The sequence below is a fragment of the Dermacentor silvarum genome, chromosome 2 (genome assembly GCF_013339745.2).
Source record: "Dermacentor silvarum isolate Dsil-2018 chromosome 2, BIME_Dsil_1.4, whole genome shotgun sequence".
In the NCBI taxonomy this organism is placed as follows: Eukaryota; Metazoa; Arthropoda; class Arachnida; order Ixodida; family Ixodidae; genus Dermacentor; species Dermacentor silvarum.
The window spans coordinates 77,948,985-77,976,976 of record NC_051155.1 but is presented as its reverse complement, the minus strand read 5'-3'; the positions used below and the strand labels follow the sequence as shown (position 1 = coordinate 77,976,976).

Below are 27,992 nucleotides of genomic sequence, written 5' to 3'. Positions count from 1 at the left end.
CACTTTTGCAGCCACAGTTACTCCGGAGAGAACCACGTTTGAAGAGTCAACATTGAATAGTTTTTCGCGTGAACGGAATAACCGGAAGCGCTTCTGTCGTACAGCTTTGTCACGATTGTGAAAACTTCAATGACCTTTGTATGTAGGCGTTGATTGTCAGCGAAAGACCACACCCGATACGAAACCAATGGAGCACGGGTCATTGTAGGTGCTTGGTAGATTGCAGAGATGTAGATTTTCCGTTTCCTTTCTTTCGTAAGATGGTGTCGCATTTGAATGACCGAACATATATATGAGGGCGGATCTACTGGTTTACGCACAGTTCGAGGAACATTCTTTGTTCAGAGCCATGCGTTCTACATAGACTCTCTGATGTATACCAAAGAGCGCTTTGCGGTCGCTTCATTATTCATTCGCATCATACTTGGTTCGTACAAGCACCCGTGGAGCTCCCACAGGCGCTTTTCTCAGTAATAGTGTCGCGATAAGCAGTACAGGAAACGGAAGCTGCAACTTCCGTGAAAGGCTCGCAAAGAAAGTGATTGACCTGATAAGCTATGTGTCCTGTTGGGTCGCTTTGCGGCCGGCCCTTAGGAATGGTAAGCGTTGCTTGAGAAAATACACGCAAGGAGGCTGGCTTCGTGGCTCTCTAGCGTCTTGAGAGTTCCTGTTTTGCCATGTTTCCTCCTCATTATTTTCCACGATCTTCTTTAGAGGTGTTTGTTATACCTGAATTCCCGGCCTTCGCTTTTACTGGCATGACGCCTAATAGGCGCACAGACAGCTTCCGGCTCCCTGAGAGCATCCTGCTGCTGCGACTTGGAAAAAGAAAGACATGATTTAAGGCTGAAGCAAATGCGGCGAAGTAACGTCCCGCGCTACTCAGCCTTGAGCTTAAAAGTTTGAGCTAGCAAGCAAAAAATGACAGTATTCTTTTCTGCTTGCTACGAAGCTGTACATTCCCGTGTGATGTGACTGTTATAGTGTTGTTCACCCGCACTGGTGCGCCTGGATGGATCAACTTTCTCAACGGAGGAAAATTGGAAAACTTTCTAAAAAGTGAAGCGCACTCTTTTTTCTCCTACGCGCAGCTCACTTGCTTGAACCGGCAATTAAATAAACATAAGAAAAGAAAGCGTTCAGATTGGACACGTTTTATTAACAAGTGTACGGTCTCAGTACGGCGTTTATGGTTTAGAAAGAGGCAGGAAGAATGCACACCAGCGACGTGACTTTTCTTATTTCGAACCCTCTAAATTCGACAGCCGATACTGTTTTGTTCTCACAAAAGAAAACAAACACCACTACTAAATTTTTTGACGCAGATGTAGGCGGTGCAAAGTTTTGTAATGCACACTCTTCCGCATGAATGGGCTGTTTGTATGTGAGATGAAGGAGCCCCTTTCACTCGCGTTAAATAGGGTTCCTTCATGCAGCGCCTCTCTTGCAAAGCGACCGCCGCATTTCTATTAGCTTTACGTAAAAGATTGAAATTGCTCGACCAAAGTGCTGAAGCGCCGATTGCTGTTGGCAAGCATGGGTGGATAAAGTTGGGTGCATAAGATCAAGTTCAAATAAGCACTCACAGTTACTTAAGGGCCTTAGCGAATTCTAGGAATCATGAGCACCAGTGTAAAAAAATGTCAAATCAGAACGCACGACCAGTGAATTGACAGTCACTAACGCTTGCGCCCTTTCAAAGGCTTGTGAAAATAAGTTCATTTCACATGACTCTTTCGTTATTACCGTAGCATAGCAGACTTGCAGAAAGCGTACTACGCTAAAAGCTACTTCATCTGATTTTTTTTCTTTTTAAGTACTAGTACAGCGCTTTACATCGTATGTTCCCAATGTCGGTTCTGAAAAATTTCTATTACCGCGTGATAGGGACACTACGCCAAACAAAAGGCGTGGTTTATCCTTACACAACCTGCTAAGTTTAGCAAAATTCAATGAAAACATTTGCATCGGTCAAATTTTTGTAGCAGACCTGGCGAGATGAACTTTAGCTCTAGCCATATTATCACCATTAGTGGATATCCGCAAACTCGATTCTGCGCTTCAAAATTATATGAAGGCACTCAGGCGCAGCGATTTAGCTAAACTTGAAGACTGTCTTGAAATGACAGCAAGTGCTGTTGCTTACCAATTTTATTGCAGAGTGAAGAATATAGCAATTACTACCTATTGCATGGCCAAACAGATAATTCGGGCCTCAATTAAGTGAGATACACACGTTTTACAAATCGTGGGGCTCAAAAGAGGTAAAACTATTGAAATATTTGTATATACTGCTGATTAAGTCCTTGGTTTGAGTTTCAAGGGAATATTGCCCTTAAGTTATAAATAATTTTCTTACCACTGCTGTAAAGCCTTTATCATAGCTCTGTTCCTATAAAAACTGTCAGGAATGCATATTTATATTTCCTCGCTTTTGCAGAATTGCCCCATGCGGACAATAAAATAAAAAAAGTTTACTTATTGGAAATTATTTTGCGTGGTTGGATCAACCATGGTTGCGTGAGACTTTTCGACGTTCAGTATGTTAAAAGTAACACTAGAAACTGTTTTTCCATGACACGTATATCGTATCATTTCTCAAAGAAATAACTTCCAATTTATCAAGCAACCCGGTTAAATTTTCGTAACTGTGCAATCTCCCGCAAACGATTCCGGTATGAACAACATATGGTAGATGCACAAAATTTTTTCGCACGTCATGTGACTAGTGCTTCAACTTTCACGCTATCCCGCTACCCTGTTGCAGGAATACCTCTAGTCGTCGTGTCAGTATGGGCTGTCACGAAGGCATACCTGAGCCCCAACCACAATGATCCGAACCTGTCTGGAGGCATGTGAGTATTGACATAATCCTGCCATAACTGGCCAGTGGCTAGTACTCAAGAGCACCCTGGTGTTACTCACTAAATAAAATCATGCGTCTAAATATTTTATAAGACCCTAAAAAATCACGATCATTTTAGTCATGCCACATCGTAATCATCGTAATGTACTACTCAGCAATGTTATTGATTTATCATGCAGCAAATGAAAAATATGTTTCCCTACTGTTCTTAGCGGTATTTTAATCGCTGTCGATCTAAAAATGTGTGACTTCGATTATGTCAATGAACGTGTCAGTTCACGTGATTATTGCATATGTAGCCATCGTTACTAATTCTCCTGGCATGAACGCCGCTGCGTTCGTCGCTAGCGAAAAATGCAAATCAAACCTAGGTAAAATATATTAGCCGCATAAAACTTCACTATCGCGTCGGCACTCTTAGTTGATTATGCTGAAATTTTGAAACAACTGTTCAGGTCATTTTTCAGGGTAATCATCAGGGATGTTTGCTGTCAAGTTAACATACCTGTAAATGTATGGGAAAGGTACAAGTAGGATGGCGATAACGCATAAAATTTTTGTTGAAGTATGGCTAAATAACTGTTACAATTCTGATATTTAGGTGGCCTTCCACGGTTTCGTCCTCACTGAGAGCCTTTATTCTTCATATTTTATTGCCGTATTCATTGTATTTGTTTTTTTGTGTATTTCATGGCTTTGACATATCTCTGTGATCCCCATTATCATAAAACAGCTAGGACCTAAATGTCAGGGCGCAGCATTTGAGCTCGAGTTTCCCACTGCTCGTAAGCTTTGATCTGCTATATTATTGCCTGCTTTTTTTCCCATTTCCTGCACAATAATTCATACAGAACGCGTTCTTCTACGGAAGACTTCAGTCCGTATACTGTGTTTTTCGACACTTGGCCACGTCGTTCTGGTTTATCAAAGAGACAGAGCTAACCAGCAACCTTATGCACTGCTTTCTACTTCAGAGCAAGGTGCAGTGAAGAAAGCTCCATTGTCTTGGAGTGACAACAATTATGAAGAGAAAGGCTGGTAATCCTGATACTGGCCGTGTTGAGCTGATCAGAAATATATTTTCTTAAAATAAAGAGAAATGCACATTGCTGACTGCACCTAATAACAGTTGATGTAGACATATCTAGGACCAACGCAACTTTTCCCATCACGTGAATCAGACAGAACGCTGTGTTTCCTGTACAGTCAGCAACGTAAACACATGCAGACTACCTTACCATACTTGTCCAATCAGCGTCGATAACTAAAGCTAGGTCGCAGACGGAACGCGCACAACGACCGACCTCACAACGAGATAAGATTATCTATCCTTCAAGTGGCTCATATATCTCTACAGGGGCAGCGATCCTGAGGCGTTTAAGTGATGTTGCTTTAAATATATGCCTATGTCTTTACCCGCAAAGTTGTCGCCACGCTTTTTTGGGTGGCTCTGACGTAACTTTCACAGCCGACCAATTCATTCATTTTGTCACCCTACATCATCACTACCATCTCTCTCGCACTCAGCTCACTAACTGATGAACCACTCGGACGCATTTCTGTTAAGTTGATTCATCTAAATCAAATCCGCTGGTTTCCTGCACACATGGGGTCTGTCGATCCATCTCGATGGAATTTAAACGATACGATAAGTACAGGCCGTCCAGAAGGCCCACGTCACGGCGGTAAGGTTAAACCTTACTTTTCCGACGTGGGAGCCGTCTGCGTCAACCCAAGGGTTTATCTTCAGGAACTGGATAAAATGTGTATCATACCATACCATACCATTCCTCAGTCTTTTACCATGGACCGTTGGTCGGATGTAGACGTTCTGAACTCAATGTTTCCTCAACAGATACATCTCGATCTAGGAAATACTGCTTTTTCTTTATATGCACTATAAACAGGATTATAATCACCAAGGTGTTTGTAAGAATAAAGCACGTGTGCTGTGCTTCAGCTTTTGTGAAACATGTGCCACTCTAATGTTTTCGAAACCGCATGTCATCGGTGCAGGTGCATATGGCAGCTGAAGGACATCTACGACTGCATATTCATTGGACCAGTGATTCTGGTCCTACTGGTGAGCAGAAATTTATGTTTAAAGCTACTACTTAGCAACAACTATCTGCCTTTACATCCAATCCTGACTAAAATGGGGCAGCTTCGTGGGGCATATGTAAAACTGCGAGGACAACACGGTTGGCCTAGGATGGGTACTGAAATAATTCGTGGTTGCATTGCAAAAGTGGGCATAAGCGTCGTAACCTCCACATTTTACACATTTTATCTTTTAGTTAAATAGAAATTCAAGATTCTGTAAGTCCGAAAAGCGGGATGAAAACTGAAAAAGAAAGCAAGCAACGTCATGACGTTAACAAACATGACCTCTCTGTGGAGAAATAATGAATTGATGCATGGACAGACAATATTGTTTGCGGTAGGCAATAATGAAATAGGACAGAGTGTAAGAACACACTCAAGTGTGAGTCGCTTATTGGCTCGTGATAGAAACGCTTGCGTCTGTGTATTCGAAAGAACAACTGAAACTGCTGCACTTTTCGTAGATAAGATTTTTTTCACTATTTCACAATTTCAATTTAGTTCACCTGTGCCTTAGTTGCAGATATAGAAGTCCCGACTTCTACTTAAGCAGTGCTCCCAGTGGTGCGCGCTTGATACGTCGTTAAATTTGCTCCTGTGCTTGCCGCGTAATAACATGAGCCACATGCTATGAACCTAGAACGGCTGCATCACGCGACGTCACGGCAAATACGAGCGCGCGCATAGCTGCGACATTGCGTGTGCCACTATAAGTTACTTCTCATGCGAAAAGTGGGCAAGTAAGAGGCACGCTGTGCAATAGAGCGCACACCAGTCCCTTTGCCGGGGGTTTAAATCGGTGACATTCAATTGGAATGCAAATTATTGTTTCGCTTTAACATCTGCGGGAAGATAATTGATGATGTGATGACGATTGTTTGGAAGACTTCAGAGGTAGTTTAGCTGTATAAAGGGGTAAATTGCCAGGGCCTCCGCGTTCTTCACTCTGATGCTATTCATTCATTCGTATTGTCATAAAAACCCTCGAGTGCGTATTACATAAAGGGTACCTATTTTGGCACCTTTCACGTTGAACGCCACAATTCACAACATACTATAGCTGCAAGGAAGCATATTCAAGATCGCCAAATGCGATCCTGTGCACGGCATTGTAAAAACTACTCTTCACAGTCTTTTTTCTTCTTTTCGCTTTGAGAGGCATGTAGTCAAGTTGTTAAATAAAATTCACAAAAATTCTGTGCTCATGCAAAAAAGAAGTCGAGAAAGAAATAATCTCTGGAAACGTACTTCTTATTGCTTTGAAGTAAGCCTGATTTCAATAATTTACCGCGTATGTACTAGTATTTGAGGTGGTTTTGTGACTGAAATACATCTGTAAGATAGGGTGTTTGGTCATAGAGCAGCTACCGCGCCTACGTTAGCTAGCTGCCAGGTTATATGCTATCCGCGAACCACCACTCTCATCGCGTCGAATGTGTGAACCACGTTCAAGAAGCATAATTCAGTTGCTACAACGGCACGCATCCGGCTTTTCGCAAAGCGCATTCGTTTATATTGTGCAGGAAACTACAGTGAAAAAGTAAATATAGGTTATGTTTATTAAAGTTGCAACTCCCATTGAGAGGGACGCGTTAGAATACGTTAAATAAAACTTTAAATAAAGTCAGTTTTTATGCACATTGGTACTGTGGCGTGTGAAGTTGCCGCTTTTCTAGTTTTTTTTTTTTTTTTTTGCGTTGGTGCCCTTATGGCCTCATGGTGTGTGAGAAGCTGTGCTGCACAAACCTGCCGCTGACACAAAGCCAAATTATTTTTTTCTTTTTATTTTTCTAATTCCAGACAAACATATTCTTCCTCAGCCACATCATGTGGGTGCTGATCACCAAGCTGCGTGCAGCAACATCGGTGGAATCACAGCAGTACCGGTGAGTGCGTAGTGTCACAACAGGCGTGCACGTGCTCACAGTGCGTTAGTCGGTAGCGTTGGTTTACCAGAACGCTTGTCGATGCACGCAGTAGGCAGATATTACAACGAACACGTCAATGCTGCTAGAATCCCATTTTACGCTTTTAAATAAAAGCCTAAATAGAAAAAGAAAAGTGTAAAAGTACCCGCGTCGATTGCATGAGCACAAAACGTGAGGCCGGGTTGAAGCTTTGCAAAATCACCCTTTTAATAATGGACGTTCTCCCAGTTGTAGCATGCACTAAGGTTTAAAAGAAAATTAAAGCATTCAATGCGGATGAATTTACCGTTATACGGCTAGCAGCCACCTGAAAGTCGGTAGTTCAATACAGTTGGGCTATTCTAAAGAAACATTAAAGATAAATGCCATATTACTATGACATTTTTGGGGTAAGTACATCACGTGTGCCGAATCCGTGCGTGCTAGCTACCAGCCTGCCAAGAACTTTGTACATTCATTATGCCTTTGTCTTACTCCCGCTGCAAAGTAAACAGCCGTCTGGCTGACCTTTCTACCTTTCATCTCATTGCTTTTTCTCTACGTCTCTCTTCTGGTTATGTATACATATCCTTGGGCCATATTCTGAAACGTTCGCCTAGGCGAAATCAGCGTGCGCACTGATTGGCTGGTTAAGCAAAATTTAATGACGTCGGGCTCAATCACCCAATCAGCTCATCCAATTTTGCTAAAACAGCCAATCGGCGCACGCCTGAAAGCGAAAAAAGAAATTTCGCCTAGGCGAACGTTTCAGAATACGGCCCCTTGTTGCATACTGTTGTAGATCACCCGGCGAGGTTCATTGACCTTGTCGTATGCAGGAAAGCGGCTAAGGCACTGCTCGTGTTGATCCCTCTACTGGGCGTCAGCTACATTCTGGTTATCTGGACGCCTCAGCACAAGACGGCCAGGGTCATCTTTACCTATCTGCAAATTACACTGCTCTCCACTCAGGTGAGCTGTGCGGTACGCGTGAACTGGTTAAAGTATACGTTTTGTTCGCTGTTTCTGCATATCTTTAAGCTTCTACTTGGGTTGTATACTTCGAGTCACGCGATGAGAACGGTGGCCTAGCTTTTTATTTTTTTCGTAGTTGTTCTGCGACGCACACTGCGCATTTCTATGCGTAGGTGCTAGCTATCCCGCTGCAAGAAAGAATAGCAGCAGTTTTCATATTTTCTAGTTTCAGAAGCTACAGCAATAGTGTTGCAATTAAAAGAAATCATAGTTGACTACGGAGGTAAAGCATGTTGATTGGGAAGTGTTTGTTCAGCTACGTGTGGACAGGATTGCTTGAATAATGGATGATCAAGTAAAAGCCGCTTGGAATCCACAAAAGGACGCTTAGTTTATCAAGTGGCATTTTGCTCCCAATCTAATAACACGCCAGTTTCTGCCGAACTGAGAGACCATCTGTGTACGGCGAAGACAGTGACAATACAACCGCATTATTTAGGCTTTGGTAAGAATTGTTTTCATCAGCCATAAGGGGAAGGAAGAAAAGTTGTTCTAAAATCAAAGGGACAAATAAAAAAAGTTCGTCCATTCGCAAATAACAGCAGTACTTGGTAGCACTAGCATTCGAAATTAGGCGGTAACATTTACATTTAACGGAAAGCCGCGGTAGATTGCCACTGGGCTATTTTGTGCGCTACAAAACGCCCGCAAGGTAGTAGTGGTAATAATAATAATAATAATAATAATAATAATAATAATAATAATAATAATAATAATAATAATAATAATAATAATAATAATACTAAAGCTAAAAGGTAGTTGAACTAATGCTTACTGTATTATATGCTTGCACCACATTCCTTTGAGGGGCTAAGGAACTACTGCTTTTGTTTTCACGCGGAAACCGCAACTTGCAAAAAATCGCGAAGTAGCTTTGTCTGCTACACCTAAATTGTAAATTTCGCGTGTCTTTATTTTAACACGAAAAAACTGCACCTCAGTGTAACGGGTGTGCCTGGCCTGGCCATACCTAGGGACCTGGAATCCTCAGGGCGAGGCATGCGTCATAAACTTTGACACGCAGTTGGCGTAGAAGCTACGAAGTAAGCCCCTGCCCCGATTACATTTCGCTTGCAGGTGTTTTCCGCCTGACAAGATCACATGGAAGTTTCTTCCATCTGCGTAATATACAGGGTGTCCCAGCTATCACGCTGCACGAGTTTAAAAAAGAGGAACGGCGTTACGTGAAGCCAACCTAGTGCGTATTGTTTCCAGTACTGTGGAGTAGCCGCCAGTAATTTTTTGTTACTGAGATTCAATTATTTATTTGTAATTAATTATCTAACTCGAGAAGTACTGTTCTAATTATCAAAGTGTCAATGATAAAGTTGTAGAGCAACATGAAAAACTCCCGATCCAGCTTTCAGTTCCTCAATACGTGCGACATAAATGTGTTTTTCCGAGTGTGAAAGAAGCCCGCGAATACACGCAGAATTGCCGCACGACTGGCCACTCGAGGCACTTTGCGTGTATCGCGGGCTTCTTTCATGCTCAGGAAAACACTTTTAGGTAGCACGTACTGAGCAACGGAAAGCTGTATCGGGAGTTTTTCATGTTGCTCTACAACTTTCTCATTGACACTTTGATAATTAGGGCAGTATTTCTCGAGTTAAATTAATAATTACACTTAAATAATTAATTCTCTGTAACGAAAAAAATCCTGGCGGCTACTCCAGTCTACTGGTAACAATACGCACTAGGGTCGCTTCGCGTAGCGCCGTTCCTCTTTTTTTAAATCGTGCTGCGTGATAGCTGGGACACCCTGTATAACGGCAATGCTAAGTATTGCACAAACACCATCTTTATATTTATTTTTCCTACGAGCAGTTACCACGTCACGAAATCTAGGACGACGAGGGAATTGGTTACTGTCACAATGCGTTGAAGGACATAGTTACCCACAGTTATTGGTATTTAAATGTAATGTTTCTAAACGGGCATTCACGTACACGTTCCGTCTCCCGCTTATGGCACTTTGACTGCCACGCCTGCAGTCATCGTGATGCGCGAAATCCCATGTTAGATTACAGCGGAAAGAAACATTCATAAGACGCGAAAAAAAGGTAATGCCGTCGAACGCATTGATACGACAGGATCCCATTTATTCTCGAAAACGTAACGACACGTACGTGATGGGAAAATGGTGTAGCCGTGTTTGACATGGCAGACAATTCTTAAAATCGGGGTGACACGTTTGTATGACCTAAAAAAATGTTTGTCGAATGGTAAATTTTTTATCGTCGTCGAGCATTGACTTTCGCTTAGTAAAGGCATTTGAACAGAAAACAATGGATATGATCGATTGCCCTCCCGGGGATTGCCTTCAGATGTCCGTGGTACCGCTTGCATTTCAAAAATATAAAATTTAATTCGAGAAACACTATTAGGACATGTTTACTTCTGAAGTGATGGAAAATATTCCAGAAAACTAGAGCGGAAAGCTCAATATGCCTGATAAGATGATGAAGAAAAAGTAACATAATAAAGATTCGCTGTATTTGCTGCTTTCAGTTGTACATATACTAGGTTTAGACAAAAATGGACCACGCTGCTAATCTGTAAATATATTCTGATCACCGTGCTATGCAAGATCATGCTAGTATTATAAGTGTTTTTCAAGTCTATCCAGGCACTATCGTCTATGATTACAAACGCTACCTATCTTCAGTTTTGACTGCAGCATAATAAATAATGTCTGATCCACCTAATATTTGCACCAAAGTAGAACAGCGTCTAGTGACTTGTTTCCAGTAATGTGATGGCGAGCCTAGAGTGGTAAAAGTGCAGTCTGACAACTATATGTAGTAGACTCAACCGCACATCTAGAGATTACCTGGCCTTATGCGGCAGCAGTGACGTAAGGAGCTGCACCGGACGACTCATTGATATTGGCGACAATTGCTTGAAACATGGCAGAACATGGACTGAAAATTGTCTGAGCGATCACCAATTTGTCTGTTATCATCTCCCACATTTCGCAGCCACTTTAATCGCGTTTTAGCTAGGTCACTTCCTGAAATGCAGACAAGCTTGGGCCAGTTAATTCATTGGAGCTACCAATTATTGAAACAACGCCCAGCATGGTGCACGGAACTACACACGCCTTGACACAAAAAGAAAAGAGAGAAGGAAGCACAAGTTACATCAAACTGTTGCTCTTTGGCGCAGACAAGTGCAGCAGCGGCCATAACTGAACCCTTGTAACATGTCCGAATTGGCACAACAGTGACATCGGCGGTCAGCGACTTCTCATGAAAAGCGCGGTTGGGACAGTATGTAGATATGTTTTTTTAATGTTGAAAAACCGGCGTGCGGAACATTTCTGTCTTACCCACATGCATACGGTTCCCAAAATGTTGAATGTATTATCGACAAAATGGCCTAATGCTAATAAATTTCAACGCCACTGGCTGATTTCAGACTTTTGGGTGCACCAGTTATTGTTGTGTTCAGGATCTATTTTCCGCTGCTGAACTTTGGTTTTATTTGTTACTATAAACTCTGGTGCAGTAACAGTGCGTGGCAATCTTGTGTAAAACAATCCAAAGAATTCAAACTCCACTAACGGATTGATCTGCTCGTTTTCATTTCTGTGCAGCCCTACACTCATGGCATGTGGAACGTTATAGGGCAATAATGTTACATAAAGAGAGCTCATAGCTGCTTGGAATTCTTTCGCAAGCAATGTGAAAAAAATACGTCTGCTCTTCAGTCACCAACAAATGTTACCGTTGAACTGCACTGAGCGAAGGCACTTTGCAGCACTGAAATGTTCCTTTTACCTTAATAAGGCGTCAACTGAATGATGTATTCTGCGAAATCATTTGTTGGCAACAACTCATGTGACGCTAGTTTTCAGACAGGTAATTAAATGTTTTGGTATATTTTATTATAATTTACAGTTTCACCTCATGCCATCACATGTAACACACAACCACCGACTTTTGAATGTACCAATAAAACTCATCAAATTTCGCCATCAATTTCGCGTTATGCATAAGCTTACAAAGGATACTACGGCTCACACTCTTCCTTTACGTTCGACAGGGTTTCACGGTGGCCGTGCTGTACTGCTTCCTGAATGGCGAGGTAAGTAGATCACAGGGAAGGCTGCAATTATTGTAGCAGTACTTTATGTAACTACATGCAGATTAGGCAGCGGGTTATATACAGTACAATTCCGCGCACGGGTCTGGCGAGCTGTGAATGGCGCACACACTTCCCAAACGTGCAGAAAGAGGAATGCCACCTGCTTGGCATTCCTCCCGTGGTACACAATAGCTGCACAGGAGGAGTGGTGTACCGCACTTCCCTGTCGCAGGTGCTTCATTGGCGAAGCCGCGCAATCACCGTCTGAGGGAGCATATCGGTGAAAGCTTTTGTAGCGGTGTGGGTTCAGGGGGTTAGAGCACCTAGCTGATCACTGTAAGAGGTGTCTGTGTACTCCAGCGCTCACTGAAACACATTTTCTTGGCACCTTGGGGACGTAGAATCGAAGGGAATTGTACGACGCTCACTTCATAAAGTTAGAAGGCAAATTTTGCGTCACCAATGCGTCTGTTATCATGCCAAAAAAGCAGAGCTTTATCTGCACAAAATGATGCTTAGTTTGCATGGGCGAAATGTGTGAACGTGTTATAGAATGTGCGCAGTGGCAATGTGTCTCAATCACCTCCGCGCAGTAACAGCTGCTTCTGTATTGTTGTGCAGTAGATAGCGAGAGAACAACTTTATTTAAAACAAGCCCCAGTCCGTGTTCACTGCAGTAAAGATTATTTGAATTTCGCCGAGTGTCCTGCGTATCTCGTTGTGGTCAGCCTTAAATTTGCGCCGTAATACCGTGTTTCATAGGTTACTATAAAATGTTCTCGTCGCTGTGAATACTTCCGCTGACTTATTAAAAAAGTTTACAATTTTCTGGCTGTCTCATAGATCTATGGGCTTATTTGACACTGATCAGGAAATGTTCCGTCGCAAGTGTGTCGACTATCAAGGTCTGGCGGCTTTGTATTGACCGAAGAGCATGCTGTTGCCAGATCTGAAGCAGCTCGTAAAAATGGCTATGGACGTGCCGCGATTTATGCGTCCCACTTCGTAACCACGGCGCTAACGAAGTCGACGCCCATTAATTACCGGCTTCAGTCTGTGACTCCGACGCCGATTCTCTCGCGCGCAGGTCCGAAACTCTGTGCGTCACCACCTGGAGCGGTGGAAGACAATGCGCGCCCTACGCCACGGGAGTGACCGGTGCCGCCAGGCATTCGGCTATGGCCGCTCGCAGAAGCCGCTGGCTATGCAGCGCGGAAGCTGCGTCAGTTTCACCACCACCACGACCACTACGTGCCTGCCGTCGACGGGCAGCCGCTTCACGTCGCAACAAAGCAAGCGGCCTAGCAACGGCTCGTACGCGCAGCTCCCCTTCACCGACAATCCTGTTTAAACGGGATGAAAGACTGGCAGATTCGTTATCAGCTGTAGGCTCGGACGAGGGCTGGCGCTTTTCTTTTGCAGGGTTCACGTGAGTCCTTCGATGACACGGCAAAAAAAGTTCTTTGCCTATAAATGGCTAAGCTTATTTTTCTCTTTTTCGCATAAACGTTGGTAAGAACAGACAGCCATCAGCCGTCGCTCTTGGAAATCTGCAGCCCTCTGTTTGCTTTAGGCACGCACGTAATTCTCCAAAAAGTACATTTTAAAACAAAATTAGTCCTTCAGAAAGAGGAGCTGCCCATCATTTTAGCGCTCCGTTGAAGGTACGAAATGTGAATTTGCTGTTCTGACAGAGTTCTGACGTTTAAATTGTCAACTCAGGCTATATTTTACTCGCTCATTTACGTGGAAGGTGCCACAAGTTTCTCGCACACTTGCCGTACAATGTGTGCGCGTACCCGCCTTTTCTATTCTGTCCGGTAACGTTTTTTTTTTCTTCTTCGCCGAAAAGTTCCGCAGTTCCGTTCCTCTGGAGCACTTTAATGTTAAGGCAACCAGCATTACGCGGTATCCAAGTGGCTCTACAATAAGCAAACCTCTTTTTTGATGCTTAACGTTGATTTCCCCCTCACAATTTATTCTATATGTGGAAACTACAGTTATAGACAATAGTGGAGACCCGAACACATTGCTGTAACGCCAGATCTTTGAATGCATGTCTGTGAAGCTGCTATTGGTATTACCTGATGTATCGTTCCTGCATAGCCTGAGAGGCCTAAATTAGAATAATACGCCAAATACTTTCAGTATTTTGGCAGGTAAGAAGCAAAACAACGGGTTTGTGGTTCATGATTCAACTCATAAGGCCGCTAGGCCATATGGAACCGACACAGGGATGATGAAAGTACGATACGACAATAATGGAGAGTGATTGTTTTTCTTGTGATATAAATTTGTATGTGCAACTTTGAATTTTGCTGATTTGCAAGTTCAGCGATTCGGTTTATTGTTAAAAGCCGGTGGTGTCGGCACAAGCGGTACGAAATCACACGCTTTTGAAAATAATCTCCTTTCTTCAGACGGAAGCGTCGTTGCAGGTTAACATGTTGGCCCACCTACGAACGAACATATTGCAAACAGCGCGCAAGCACTCTGTCATGGATGTAGTCAGTGAATAACATTTACCATATTTATTGAACAAAAGAGTCACTAAACAGTTACGTTCGCAAGCTCGTACAATGTCCTGCGTGAAGAATAGTTTATTATACATGGACATTTACCAACTAGCCTTGCATAGGGTTCGCATTGGGAGGCAGCTAAAAAAAGTTATTTTCTCCACGTGAATGAACTAAAAAACCCTGCTTTCCCTAGAAGACATCTTTAGATTTTTTTACGGAAACTCATATGAAGTAAATGTTTGGAACATGAAATCTATTATGCGCACTTAGAGGAAAACGCTGCTAAAATAAAAATATTAGACATGACGAAGGCCGAGTAGTGATTTATCTCCCCGGCCTAGGCTGAAGATCACTTTTTTCTATTGGGACGCTTGCGCAAACTCTTGGCTACACCTTCACCGGCAGAATAAAGCAAATGTACTCTTGCGCTACATTTTAAAAACATATCACAGATCACGCAAACGAGCTATTATGCTCTGTTGCGTTTGACCAGGCCTTGGTGTAAAGCATATACCAGAAATAAAAAGAGTGCAAACTTTGCTTCATGCGATGATGACGGTCTTAGCAACATTCGCTTGGTATCTCAGCATATATCAGTGCTGAAAACAAATTTACCCAACAGCTGCAACTTCAGGACGTTACTCTCAGAACGCTATATTAGGTCAACCGGCTAAGCAGTCTTCTTTACCTAGTCGCCGAGTTGAACTAGTCTTCTCATTGAAGATTGGCATCCAAGAGACCGCACTGACTTCTTGCAAAAGCCAGTGTTAGTATTAATGCGTCTATGCTCGAGTGGAACGATGAAAGTTATACCGTGCCCTGAAATTCCTCATTATTACGAGTAGACACTGAAAAGAAAGTGTACTGACTAAGTAAATACACTGGGCACATTTCTTGAGATGTCGTTCGGGGGGACGTGGGCATACATTGGGAAAACAAATTTTCGTCATCATTTATACATCTATAGCTGAGCACATCAGTATTTTCATTCGATCGCCAAGAAAAAAACAGACAGCTACATAGAAACAGGGTACTGTAGATGATTTAGATACGCAGTGTCATGTGGCGATGCTTTTCTCATTTTCAAGAGCATTTACTGTACAAAGGCATGAAGACACGTTGACGGCGGCAAGGAGAAATTTGTCTGGATGCCGCCCACGAGTTGACCTTTTGCCGCCCGAGGCGTGACGTTGTTCTCCGTCGTCATTGACCTACTTACGCTCTGTTAAGTGTCGGTAGTGTAAATTGTACGTTGAAGTGTGTGTTGCTGCCAAATTTCACAGCAGCCAGTAGTTTCATAGCAGCAATGAAGAGCGCTCATATAAGGTACAACGGCGTGAATGTTGCTCCTCATCCTGGTGCTCTATGGTCATGCGTAATGCTTTCAAGGGAAGCTCGAGCTCAGAGCCATCAGCAAATTCTCTATTAAATACACGCAAAAGATACTTTAATAAAACAACCTCTTGACCGACTCGAATGAAATTTGTGGTATTTTAGAGAGAACTTTATATTCTATCGACTTTATGGAGCAATATTTTGATTTAGAACTTTATATTTGTGACAAGTATTGCCGAAAATTGGTGCTTTTAAAAAAATAGAAGCATGAGATTACAAATCCGCAACTGTGCATCGAAAACTGGTATCGCAGTGTTGTAAACTTTTATCGGTTAGAACAGGTGAAATGGACAAGTTAGATGTATAAGTTTATAGTTTACTTGAATTTTTTTCTAATGCTTACAACAGTTTTTCAAAAGCGCCACTCACAAATTAATTGTATATTTGAGAGTCACGCATTGTACATAAAATTTTGGCCGCCTTACTGTCTTAATAATTGGTGAAGTTTACGAAATCGTCATATCTTTTGCTACTCTTGTTTTACAGAGTGTTTGTAAACATGATGCCTAAGTGTTTTTTTTCTTTAGTTCAGCAGGTTTTAACGATCTTTGTACCAAAACTGACCACCTAAATAAAGATGCTGCTTGCAGTCCTTGTACTTTAACCTTTTTATTTAAAAACATCAAACCTTATCAAAATCGTTGCATTGGTTACAGAGAAAATTGATTTCTCAGTTGCCATTTGCTTAGATAGCATTAGGAGGGCTCGAGCTAACGCTTCCTCTTGAGCATATGCAGATAGAGCATACTGACAAAAACCCCTTCGTGTGCTGTGGTAAACTAGACTATTTTTCAGCCTAGTGAATGAGTGAATTAAAAAACTCGTTGAAAATCTGGGCCCGTATTCACAAAAAAGTTTGTACGTTAAAATTATTTGTAAGAGCAGATTCTAACCAATCCGGATGGTGGACATATAATTACCAATCCCTCCATAGTTGTAGGAGTCACTCGTAGAGGGAAACCAACCAACCGACCAATTAGCGAATGTGACCGGCTAATGTCAGAGAACTTGCGAAGGGAAAACTTTGTAAACACGGGCCCATAGTATGATCATATTTCATAAACTGGTTGTTCGCGAACGCACTAAAAATTGTCGCGCGTGCGTTGTCCGTGCAGTTTAGAAACTTCAGCATTTCATCACAAAGCGAACCCCATTATAAAAGTTATTGTACAGGCTTGATCATTCAGCCCTAAGCGTCATTGATGTTGGACTGAGAATTTTATGCTTCCCTGCATGTCTCTGGATTTTAAGCGACCGAGCCCCAGGAAATGTTCAAGCGGGACTCAATATATTGCTTTATCAAGATGATTCGGAAGATAGTCCTTGCCGTTCTAACCATGTTGTGAGACATATTGTGACACAACATGGTTTACGAAGGAAGCGACGACACAATATATTGCGATTACAGCTACTATTTCGGATGCAGCATTTGAAGGCCGACATAGTGAAATCAGTATTACTGTCCTGTGATTTTCTTGTTCGAAAATAATCTGCCGTCGCTCATGAAAACAGGTCATATACAAGCCTTGATTCGCTTGACGATGAGACACGCGTTTTGAAAAAAGAAAAAGGCCTTATTCCGGTATATAAACAGAGCACGTTTCAAGAAGTCCCATTGGGACACGTGTTTATATGTGTATTGTGGTCAAAAAAGAAATTGATGCCAGAAACGATACACTCACCGAACGCATGGCATTTCAGGCATTTGCGTTTCTGTAGACGATCTAAGTGCAATTCCGGCAGCGGGAAGGATTATCAACCACATTTCTTATCTTACTGTACTATCACATCTTTTCATCCTTTCGTCTTTGTTGCCTAAAAATGTACAGTGCTGAAATCACTTTGGTGTTTCAAGGAAGCGTCTAAAATTGTAAATGTATTACTATCATGCGGTCTAAAAACGCATGAATTTTCTGTTTATATTTCTTATTTTGTTAGTGTAGTCGACAAAGTCGAGACTAGGGCTCTACGGCATCCTTAAAATGCACAATGAGCCAAATATATAGTTTAAACCTAGTTACGCGAAACCGAAATCTAAAATATTTATGATCCCTGTTTCACAACTGGGCACTCCTGTAAATAGCACGCTGCAACATGAGAGATTACGCATATATTTATGTCTGAAATTTGCTCACATTACGCCTGTCTCTGAAGTGTCGAGGAAAATACATGTACCACATCTCTATTGAAGTGTATCACCGTTCGAGAAATCATCTGTACTCTGTTTGGCGTCGTGCCAATAAAGTTTTGTTGTTCTGTTTTGAAGCACATCCAGTCTTGTTCTTGAAATCATTTATCGGCGTGCAATGCATTTGCAGCGTAAAAAAACAAAACAATGATGATGGCATCTGTGAAGCCTACAGGCTTTGCGACGCCTCGGTGCAACACAGTGACCTTCCACTTTGGAGAAGCTGACGCTCACATGGTGCGGTAAACAGCTCAGAGTTTTCCTTGACCGAACCAGATCTGGAAAGAATACGTTCTTGTGTCAAAGGCTTTGGGCTATAATTTTTCTTAGAAACCTCGCAACTGTACCTGTTGTAGAGCACGAATGTGCGACTGAGAAAGAGAAAGCCAGAATGGCTAACCAAGACTCAGCCCATTTGCCCCGTACGAGATAGATAGGAGGAAAAAGCTGATTCAACAGGAGTAAGATGCGTGAGCGGGGTAATTGAAAATTCACTATGATAAACAGCACACCAGCGGAAGAATCTATGGAGGGTGATAGATGTGAGATAATGGGGACAAACAGGCAGACGAGCGTCATAAAGTGCTGAAGAGTAGAGCGGGCTTTCTTGGCTTCAATTATAATCGGTGTGGTAATAGTCCGCTGTTTGAAACAACGGTATACTCATTGCTGAACGCGGAATTTACCACATACCACATCATACTGATTGTTAAAGCTGCAGTTGTAGCCGCGGGTGACTGTATCAGTGTGCCTTCAGACACTGTGTGCGAAAAAATTCCCCGATGATTACGATACTCCCTAATTCGAAATTTGAGCGCAGCTATATGTGTGTTTTCATTTTGCGATATATTGATACTATGACAAGGAAGTCTAGCACGGCTGTGGACGGCACGAAGGACGCCGACAGGAAGACACAACAGCGTATGTTTCGCCAGGCGCACCAGGAACAGCGTCGAGCACGAGCCCCACTACAGTAGCGCTGGCGATTCGTCTGCGGAGCTCTACACGACGCACTTCTTCTTCCTTACATCTTCCCCCCTCGCTGAAGACGCAGCCGCACAGGAGGCCTAAGGCGTCGTGAGGACGAAGGGCTCGTGATACGGCTTGAGCCGATCGACGTGGACAGTTTCGCGGCCTCGGCGACGCAGGTCCGTAGGGGGCGTCAGAGGTTCGATGACGTAGTTCACCGGAGAAGTTTGCTGCAGAACCCGGTAGGGTCCATGGTATCGGGATACAAACTTGGAGGAGACACCTGATGTCGAAGTAGGAGGCACCCACAACCAAATGAGAGCGTCAGGCGAAAACTGGGTGTGGGGGCTCCCGTCGTCATGACGAAATTTCTGTAGCGCTTGTTCTTGCGTTGTAAGGGAGCAAGCTAGTTGCCGACATTCTTCTGCATAACGGGCGGCTTCTGAAACCGGTGTACTCTCTGATAAGTGGGGACGGTAAGTAAAAATAGTGTCAATGGGAAATGACGGTTCTCGGCCATACAGAAGAAAGAAGGGAGAAAAGCCCGTCGTTGCCTGGGGTGCCGTATTGAAGGAGTACGTGACATAGGGAAGGATGATGTCTCAGTTGGTGTGGTTGGAGGCGACATACATCGAAAGCATGTCGCCAAGAGTTCGGTTAAAGCGTTCTGTCAATCCATTTGTTTGCGGGTGATATGCGGTGGTACAGCGATGAATAATGCGGCACTCAGTGAGAAGTTCTTGAAGGACATCGGCGAGAAAGATGCGGCTGCGGTCGCTCAGTAGTTCGCGGGGAGCGCCGTGACGTAGAACGAAGCGTTGAAGCAAGAAGGAGGCAACGTCACGAGCCGTCGCGGCTGGTAGAGCGGCCGTTTCGGCATACCTCGTGAGGTGGTCTATAGCTACAATGACCCAGCGATTGCCAGCAGCTGTGTATGGAAGAGGCCCGTATAGGTCTATTCCAACCCGGTCAAAGGGTCGTGACGGGCACGGCAAAGGCTGCATTGGTCCAGAAGAGCGGCAAGGATCAGGCTTGCGGCGTTGACATTCTGTGCAAGAGCGAATGTAATTTTGCACAAGTGTATACATAACGCGCGAATAAAACCTATGACGTAGTCTGGTGTAGGTCTTGAAGAGACCAGCGTGTGCACACTGAGGCTCGGCGTGGAAAGCGGCGCATACATCGGTGCGGAGCTGCCGGGGTATTACAAGCAGCCATTTGCGTCCGTCGAGACTCTAGTTACGGCGATAGACGATGCCGTCGCGGATGGCGAAGTGCGAAGCTTGCCGGCGTAGTGCTCGGGATGGTGGGCGTTCAGGTGAATCAGAGATGTGATCTATCAAAGATGAAATCCAGGAGTCCTTGCGCTGCTCCAAAGCCATGTCGACAGAAGCGAATGGGGGAAGTGGGTCGTCTAGGACGGAGACACTGACAATGTCTGTGTGGACAGGCGAGCGCGAAAGAGCATCGGCATCGGCGTGCTTCTTGCCTGAGCGGTAGACAACCCGGATGTCGTACTCTTGGAGCCTCAGCGCCCATCGGGCTAGGCGGCCGCAGGGATCCTTGAGGGACGACAACCAGCAAAGTGCGTGGTGATCGGTGACAACATCGAAGGACCGGCCGTACAGGTATGGACGAAATTTTGTAATGGCCCAGATGATCGCTAGACATTCTTTCTCCGTGACTCAATAATTTGCTTCGGCTTTCGTAAGAGTGCGGCTCGCGTAAGCAACAACATATTCTTGGTAGCCGGGCTTTCGCTGGGCCACCACAGCGCCAAGACCAACGCCGCTAGCATCCGTATGGATTTCCGGGGGAGCAGTTGGATCAAAATGGCGCAGTATCGGTGGTGTTGTAAGCAGGCGACGTCCGGGGATCACGCGGAAAGATTGGTATCTCCCTTAAGTAGCTCTGTCAGCGGTGCCATAATCAAAGCGAAATTTCGAATGAAGCGGCGGAAGTACGAGCAGAGGCCAATGAAACTACGCAAGTCTTTTAGAGACGTTGGCCTTGGAAATTCTTTAACAGCACGGAGCTTTGCGGCATCGGGGAGAACGCCGTCCTTCGACACGACATGTCCGAGAATTGTTAGCTTCCGTGCCCCAAAGTGACATTTTTTCAGGTTGAGTTGGAGGCCAGCGTCACTGAGACAGCGTAAAACCTGCTCCAAGCGATCAAGGTGAGTAGGAAAATCTTGTGCAAACACTACTACATCGTCTAAATAACACAAGCACGTGTTCCATTTGAGGTCTCGAAGAATAGTATCCATCATCCGCTCAAAAGTCGCGGGCGCGTTGCAAAGGCCGAATGGCATCACACGAAATTCGTATAAGCCATCTGGTGTGATGAAAGCTGTTTTAGGCTTATCGTCTGCAGTCATAGGCACCTGCCAATAACCAGAGCGCAGATCGAGGGAGGAAAAGAACTCTGCACCTTGTAAGCAGTCTAAGGCGTCATCAATCCGTGGCAATGGATAAACATCCTTTCGGGTTATTTTGTTTAGGCGACGGTAGTCCACGCAAAAGCGGATCGAGCCATCCTTCTTTTTAACTAAAACAACTGGCGATGCCCATGGACTGTCGGATGGTTCAATGACGCCACGCTTGAGCATTTCACCTACTTGCTCATCAATGACGCGTCGTTCTGGCGAAGATACGCGGTATGGTCGCTGCCGTAGCGGTGAGTGAGCACCGGTGTCAATCCGGTGGCATACAGTCGTCGTTCGACCCAGAGAAGTGCTATGGCTGTCAAAAGCAGGGCGAAATTTGTCGAGGAGACGGAGGAGGTCATGGCGCTGCTTGGGGTTTAAGGCGTTGTCGATGACGTGACTGAAAACGTCTTCAGGCGATGTGGCAGGTACGGGACAACCAGAGAGGGTGTTGACCTCGGACGATCCATTAGGAAGTTCCAACGCGGTAATGGTGTCGTAAGGCTCCACAGTGCCGAGAGATTCATCGCGAAGCAACGTAATCGGGAATGGGAAGTGGTTGTAGACAGGAAGGTGAGTCGCACCTGCTTGAAGGCCAAGCAGCGCGGTTGGGAGTGGTGAGATGTGGCGACGAACGAAAGCAGTCGAAGGTGTGAAGAGTACGACAGAGTCGGAGGCAATGAAACAGGATACAGGTGCCAGAACGGATGCGTGTGGAGGTATCTGGATGTCGTCAGTGAGGGATAACTTGGTGCAGGAAAGCGAAACGTCGTCAGATATGGCATTGCCAAGCGAAGAGAAGGCGACTTCTGCACGGGAGCAATCAATAACAGCGTGGTGACGAGAGAGAAAATCCCAACCCAAAAGAATATCCTGGGAACAGTGGGGAAAAACGACGAACTCGACGATGTAGAGCACGCCTTGAATTTCAAGTCTGGCGGTGCACGCAGCCACCGGCTGGACTTGCTGTGCTGTGGCCGTGCGGAGTAATGAACCGAAGAAAGGCGCCGTAAATTTTCGTATTGAGCGGTATTGTTTTTCGGCAATCACAGATATGGCGGCACCTGTGTCAATGAGGGCAAGCGCAGAGACACCTTCAACAGCGACAGCAATAACGTTGGGCGGCGAAAGAAGAGGGCTTGAGCGTTGCAACGATGACGCAGTTGTTGCCTCGGGAACTGCGCCACTTAGTTTTCCGTGTCAGCGGTAGAGGGACGTCGACGCATCGGGGAGAGCGAGTGACGACGAGGAGAAAGAGAACGGAAGTCAGAAACTGGGCGAAGGCTAGGGCGGGGAAGAGGTAAATCGCGGTCTGGAGCGCAAGACAACGGATAGTCGTACGCTGCTGTGCGTGGGTCGTCACCTGGATGAAGTGGACGGCGGCGGCACAGGCGTGCAACGTGTCCGGGAATACCACACAAATAGCAGATGGGCCGATTGTCCGCTGTGCGCCAGGGATTAATTGCTCGATGGACCGGAGGTCGTGGTGACGGGGAAGTAAAAACAGGGCTAGGCATCGGAGGCGGAGCCCGGAACGTCGGTGGACGTGGTCGTGCGATGGCGTCGGCGTAAGTCAGGGGGGCGGTGAGTTGAGGCGCCCGCTCCAGAGGAAGGACCTCGGACACTTGTTCTTCTATGACGTGTCGTAGGGTCGGACTAAGGGACGAACTGGACTCCGGCTAAGGGAGAGCTGGCGAGCAACTTCTTCCCGGACGAAAGCCTTGATCTGCGAGAGGAGGTTGGAATCGTGAAGAGGAGAGGTCAAGCCGGACAACGATGCCTGATGGGGAACAGGACGGCGGGTGAGGAGGCATTGACGGTGGAGCTCGTCATAGCTTTGGCAGAGTTCAGCAACTTGGCCAACAGTCGAGGGGTTCTTTGAAATCTGTATCTGAAACGCATCCTCGGCGATGCCCTTCAGAATATGCTTGACTTTATTGCCCTCAGTCATGGATGCATCGACGCGTTTGCAGAGAGCGATGACATCTTCGATGTAGCTCGTAAAGGTCTCACCAGACTGCTGAGAGCGCGACTGCAGACGCTGTTCGGCACGAAGCTTTTGAACAGCAGGGCCGCCGAAGACCTTGCTGAACTTTGTCTTGAACACAGTCCAGCTTGGGACTTCGCTTTCGTGGTTGCGAAACCACAAGTGGGCAATTCCCGTAAGGTAAAAAGGGACGGTGGTCAATTTCGTGGTGTCATCCCATTTGTTGTTAACACTGACACGTTCGTATGATGATAGCCAGTCATCAACGTCATGGTCATCAGCACCGCTAAAGATGGGAGGGTCCCGCTGACGGAGTGTGCCGGGGCATACGGAGGACTGGGGAGGAGGTGGTGGTACGCTCGTGACGCTTTCGGAGGTCATGATGGCAGGGAGGATCCGGCTGCACAATTCCAGGATTACAGGAGACCCATCAAACCTCCACCAATTATGACAAGGAAGTCTAGCACGGCTGTGGACGGCACGAAGGATGCCGACAGGAAGACACAACAGCGTAGGTTTCGCCAGGCGCACCAGGAACAGCGTCGAGCACGAGCCCCACTACAGTAGCGCTGGCGATTCGGCTGCGGAGCTCTACACGACGCACTTCTTCCTTACAATACAAAGAAATTGAGACAGACATGTAGGAGAGTCGGCAATCGTCGGAAATCTCATGTGCGGGTCAAGCGCGTCGACTTTTATACATGACTCGTCTAAGGTTCAAGTGCAATCGCTGGTGACGCTTGGATTCCAGAAAGTACAACAAAATTCGCGTCGCGCGTACAATTATATTACAAAACAATCGCTAACCATGACAACCGAAAGAAACGCGAGCGAGACCAAAACAAGCAAACCAAACAAGCGCGAGCGACAGCTGACGCGAGCAGACGATAGTACGAAATGAGCGGTGCGGCTAAGACCACATACGACTACGCATCGAGCAGTCGGGCAGGTCCGCACGGAACCAGTTCCCCGTGCGCACGTCACTGAAGGGACCGCTCTCATTGGTCTCCGCCGTTCGCGGCTCGCGTCTTTCATCTTTCGCTGTTGTGCTCGTTCGCTCGCTTACGCCGCCGACGTTCGCTGCAGGAACGGCCATTAAGAGCTGCGCTCTAAAACAGTTGTCAAGCCTTGAATGGTAAGATAGTGGTGCGCTCTCGTTGTTTGCGCTTTTTGGTTTTACTTTGAGTTTTTGGCCAGAGTGTTCTCGGTTTGGTTTAGCATCGGCTAGCTGGATACTCGGGAGCCTGATCGGCTATTGCGTTCGCTAGTGTATATATATGAACGCTTCAGAAATATCAAAGCAGACTCAACTCCGGTTGACGTCTACGTTATGCAAACCATGTTTGGTTTCGTAGCGAGAGATTATGACGAATAATAAATTATGTGGAATTTTAGTAAATGTGAGCATATTTTTGAACATATAAGCATAAGGCAGATAACATGGCATGTAGGTGTGCTGTAGTAGAAGAAGTGACGTCTAATAATTTGAATTCTCTGTTCTCTCGTAGAGGGTATGTAGCATACGTGCGTTGCAGCTTCATTTTAAGACGAACCATCTGTGTCAGTCTTAAAGTGATCCTTGTAGATATAGTAGATATGACGCTCTGTTGATGTTTTTACAGCTATTTCTGGTAGGTCACTTTTGTGAGAGAAGCCCTGCACTTTGGTTGAAAACTGTGCTTCTGCTCCCAAAGGCTTATTCTCTAGGACAATACATCTGCAGCGTTGCATTGTCGCTTGCACATGAGCACTGTCTCTATAACAGATTGCTTGAAGAAGTGGGTGATCGGAATGCTGTGTTGCCTGGCGAATGAAAACGTGGCAGGCCTTGACAAATCCAAGGGTCTGAAAGGAATGTTGGCGTGCTTGTGCGATTAAGTATCTGCCATTTCACCGCAAGTACTTTATACTGCAGTGCTTTGATTTGCAAAGCTACGGTATGCGTGGATGGGTTACCCATTTCTTAGCTTCCCTCCGAGGCTGCTAGAGGGCACTGGGCTGCAGTTCGGCCACAGCTCCCTTGTTCCGAATACTTTTGTTTGCACCCGTATTTCAGACATGGAATCTCAAGCTATAACATATGCTTAGTCAATAGACTTGTGGCGCCTAGACGCCCTAAGGCACAAATGCTTTTTCTTTTGTGCGAGACACTTGCCTTGTGTTTTGCGTGCTTCCTAAGTCCGAGATATGACGCCTGCCTATAATTTCATTTATCTTAGCATTCACAAGTAGTAGCATCGTAGGCCTGCCACCCAGGAAACATCTCCAGCTTCTGAAGTGCGAGATAGCGCCGCAAGACGAGGACACATAGGAAGAAAGCAGAAGTGCTTCGCCGGCCCCCTATTTGTCCGCATCTCAGAGTGCTTTCTCACACTTCAGAGGCCATGCAACAATAACCACCGTCGCACACTAACGCTCACACACACACCTTAGCGCTTAGCACAGCATACAATAGCAAACAAGACGGAGGCATATGGAAGCCTTGGTAGTCAACACAGAAAGTGAGAGGGTGGTTTACCGAACGAAAAATTGAGGAGATTGGCCGCACTGCATGCTAGCGTTAAAGACAAAGAAAAAACAGCAATGTAGAGGAGGATGAGTAGTGATGATGGAACAGTACCATGGGATAAGCACCTTCTGTGTGATCAGTCTAACTTGGTCAGTGTCCCTCGGACAAGTGCACGACAAGGCCTAGACTATACTTAAGTAAAACAGAGGAAGATTAGTAGCGATAATGGAACAATACATCGGGATAAAAATCTGTGTGTGATCAGTCTAACTTGTTCAGTGTCCCTCTGACAAGGGCATGAAAAGGCCTAGACTATATATGTGTATACACTGGCTCTGTTAGGCCTGTAAGGAGCCTGTGTGAGGATAGGTGACTGCTGTAAAGACGAAGACGAAGCGGCGTTCAGAAAACTGTCCACATTCAATAAGCACTGAGAGTCAGCAGCCGGCGCTGTAGTTAGCTGTGCATGTAGAGCAAGCCAGCCAAAGTACAGTACTAGCCACAGTCTGAGGAATGTGGCATGAGATTGCAGGAATGGCCTGCTGTACAGGGAGCAAAATGAAATAGATAAGCAGTTGTGAAGTGCAAACAACGAGGAGGAAACCACTAGGAGGAACTCCATCCTTCAGTGTACTGCAAACTTGGAAGAGTTGAGCCATAAAAATTCTTACTATATATACACGTAGCTGTCGACATTCACTGTTGCTCCAGCTCTATCTCCGTGTAACTGCTAGCGAAGTGCAAGAGTCAGGGCTTCAAGAAATCGTGTACAAAAACAAGCATGACATCCACCCTTATTTCGACATCATTGTGCGAGGGATAATGCCTGTACAAGTTAGTGTGCATCCAATGGGATGTCCCCTGATGCTCTACCCTTGGCCATGTGCCTATGGCACATCCAGGTAAGTGAATTTTACAAAGCTGGCGCTCTCACATTACAAATGTACTGTAGTGTACACGTGTGCTAATGATGTCGCGAAATTTTCTTATTGACACTTTTCGCGGCGCTCCTGTGGGCGCTGCCATGTTTGATCACGTGGTGACGCGTCCATTGCTTGCCTCAGCTGCCTCCGTTGCCTCCGCGTTTGCGATGCGAGCAGCGTGACGCCTGTGCGGCGCAACAAACGTCCATTTCGACGCTTATCGTAGACCGTGACCGTGTGGACGACATGAAGCTTTGACCACAGCTTTAGAGGACTTGTAAGTGCTTTCAGAGCTCATTACGCCTTGTCCAAACGGCGCGAGCAGCGTACTATACGGTGCTTGTACTAAAAGCGGGGCTAGAAATATATTCCAAGCTGTCCAAACTTTCCGCTTATGAAGTAAATCGGGATCAGTGTGCGTTTCGTTCTTTGAAGCAGAGGCTTGTCATGTTTCTGACTCAGTAAAGTTCCTCGGTGCGGCCACTATCTGATTGTTTATTTTCAGCCTAATCGCTCGCGGGTGTACTCTGCTGCGATAGATTTGTTCTTGCTGCGCACAAAGCTTGGTATGTAAATCTTCCCCAGTGAACCACAAATATCCATTGGATGTACCACAAAAGACCAAATATCCAAGACATTTAACAACGTCCAGTTTACATCTATAGTATGTTCGACTAGTACGTGGCAGTCAAGGGTCATCCAGAGGACGTCGAATGTCCTTATGATTTGGACATCTCTTGCACATTCAAAGCTCTCGTGCATTGATCGTACATTGTGCGTTATGAGTCGTGCACGCACTATGCCGCAGAAATACAAGCAAATTGTCTCTAATGCCTAACAATGGGAAGCTAGGAGAGCAAAAGCATTAAATTAATTATTTTGCAATTTTGCACGACCTTTCCATGCACTGCTGGATGTCTAGTAACGTTGCTGCCGGACACCGCGCGCAAAAGCCAATACTTTCGCCATTTTTTTCGCTATGCTTTCGGTCTCGATTACGTCATTTTCTTTCTCATACAAAGATGCTTTATTTTTCAGTTATATCTATTAGTACATTGTTGAAAATACGTAACC

The 27,992-nt window shown here is 45.2% G+C and overlaps 1 protein-coding gene across 1 annotated transcript in view; it reads left to right on the top strand.

Annotated features, from left to right (window-relative positions):
• Nucleotides 1-18,174, top strand: part of LOC119441573 (diuretic hormone receptor-like) — a 260,344-nt gene extending 242,170 nt beyond the window's left edge. The window contains exons 8-13 of the mRNA XM_037706181.2: nt 2,768-2,855; nt 4,883-4,949; nt 6,770-6,855; nt 7,716-7,848; nt 11,959-12,000; nt 13,088-18,174. Coding sequence (XP_037562109.2) covers nt 2,768-2,855; nt 4,883-4,949; nt 6,770-6,855; nt 7,716-7,848; nt 11,959-12,000; nt 13,088-13,351 — 680 coding nt within the window. The 3' untranslated portion in view covers nt 13,352-18,174. The remainder of the gene's footprint in view (nt 1-2,767; nt 2,856-4,882; nt 4,950-6,769; nt 6,856-7,715; nt 7,849-11,958; nt 12,001-13,087) is intronic.
• Nucleotides 18,175-27,992: the final 9,818 nt, after the last annotated feature.